General features: G+C 40.6%; 1 protein-coding gene across 1 annotated transcript; it reads left to right on the top strand.

Annotated features, from left to right (window-relative positions):
* Positions 1–568: 568 nt before the first annotated feature.
* PHALS_02136 (uncharacterized protein) lies at positions 569–809 on the top strand (the record flags this gene model as incomplete). The annotated part of the gene is made up of 2 exons (XM_024716654.1): positions 569–580; positions 654–809. The coding sequence occupies 2 exons, from the start codon at positions 569–571 to the stop codon at positions 807–809; spliced, it is 168 nt and encodes a 55-aa protein (XP_024582232.1).
* Positions 810–1,347: the final 538 nt, after the last annotated feature.

Below are 1,347 nucleotides of genomic sequence, written 5' to 3'. Positions count from 1 at the left end.
AGGGCACGAGACTCCCGATTCTTTCTTTTATTTTATTTTTGATGATGATGATTTTACCATCATCAAAGATGGGTCTAAGAGGGTTTAATGTATGCCGTCAGGTTGGCAGAGCCTAGAAAAGACGAAACCAATCGGGCGTTCGATGACTGGGCCATTCGGACTGGAGCGCGAAATTATGACACTGTTATTGACTGCGATATCAAGACCGGCTGAGTAGAAAATAATGACGAGCCTATGCTTCTTGTCAAAGAGATACGTACAAGCGGATTTATGTCGAGTCAATTAGGTTCATACCGCAACGACGAAACAGATGGAAGTCTACGTTATGCAAAATGACGATGCTGCTATTTTGAAACTGAGCGAAATTTTTCACGCCGTGAACAGCACATCAGCCACAAAAAGGTGACTGTTGAGCCATATGGCGCACTCGATGTAAATACTTCGATGAATCGCAACGATTTTAATTTGTTCGCTGGACTGCTACATAAATATGATGCGAGCTTCGAAGTTGATGAAAGCATTGTATCTATATGGTTGAACCACCTTAAGCACGTCATATAAAGCAACGATGAATCGGCGTGTTCGTATTTTGTTGAAATACTTCAAGTATATTCTAATAAACCCGATGGAGAAAACCGGAACAGTGATCATAGTCAAGGGAAGACAAGGAAGCGAAACAGAAGCCGCTTTTGATATTTTCAATCGATACGTTATCGGCCCAATCTGTCATTCACGACCCCACGTATAGATCTGATTACAGGAAGATTCAATATCATTCGCCAGTCGATGAATATGTGCGTTTTAGATGAGGCTGTGGATAACTCTGATCGATCGGTGATGAACGTATTCCAAAAGCCTGATTACCTCAGATGAGGTCCAAATTGAATATAAAGGAAAAGAGCCAATCACCTTGAATGACTTCGGCAACTATGTTGTTATCTTGAATAATGATTTTGCATCGTTCATTGAAGAATCCGATCGACGATCATTGACAAACAATGATATGATGTAGACAGTACTTTGACAAATACTGAAAAACTCTGGATAATATTCCACTGGCTGGTCAATAATGTTGCTATCAATGATGATTGGCATCCGCAGGACACTCCCATCACTTCATATAAGCAAACACTGAAGCACTCACAGGCATCAACTCCGATCAAATTCTTATTACATACAATGGAGGTGTTGAAAGAAAATAATGATGACGAAACGCGCGAAGTCGAGATGAAGAGCGAGCTGTTCCCTCAACTCCTTACATTCTGCGAAAGTCAGGATTACAAGAAGATGTCCATGAGATCGTTCAGTATTATTGTCAATCCATACATGCATAATCGCAAAACTAAT

This window comes from Plasmopara halstedii (genome assembly GCF_900000015.1).
Source record: "Plasmopara halstedii genome assembly, contig: Scaffold_1746, whole genome shotgun sequence".
In the NCBI taxonomy this organism is placed as follows: domain Eukaryota; phylum Oomycota; class Peronosporomycetes; order Peronosporales; family Peronosporaceae; genus Plasmopara; species Plasmopara halstedii.
The sequence above is the reverse complement of the archived record's forward strand: the minus strand, read 5'-3'. Positions and strand labels throughout refer to the sequence as shown.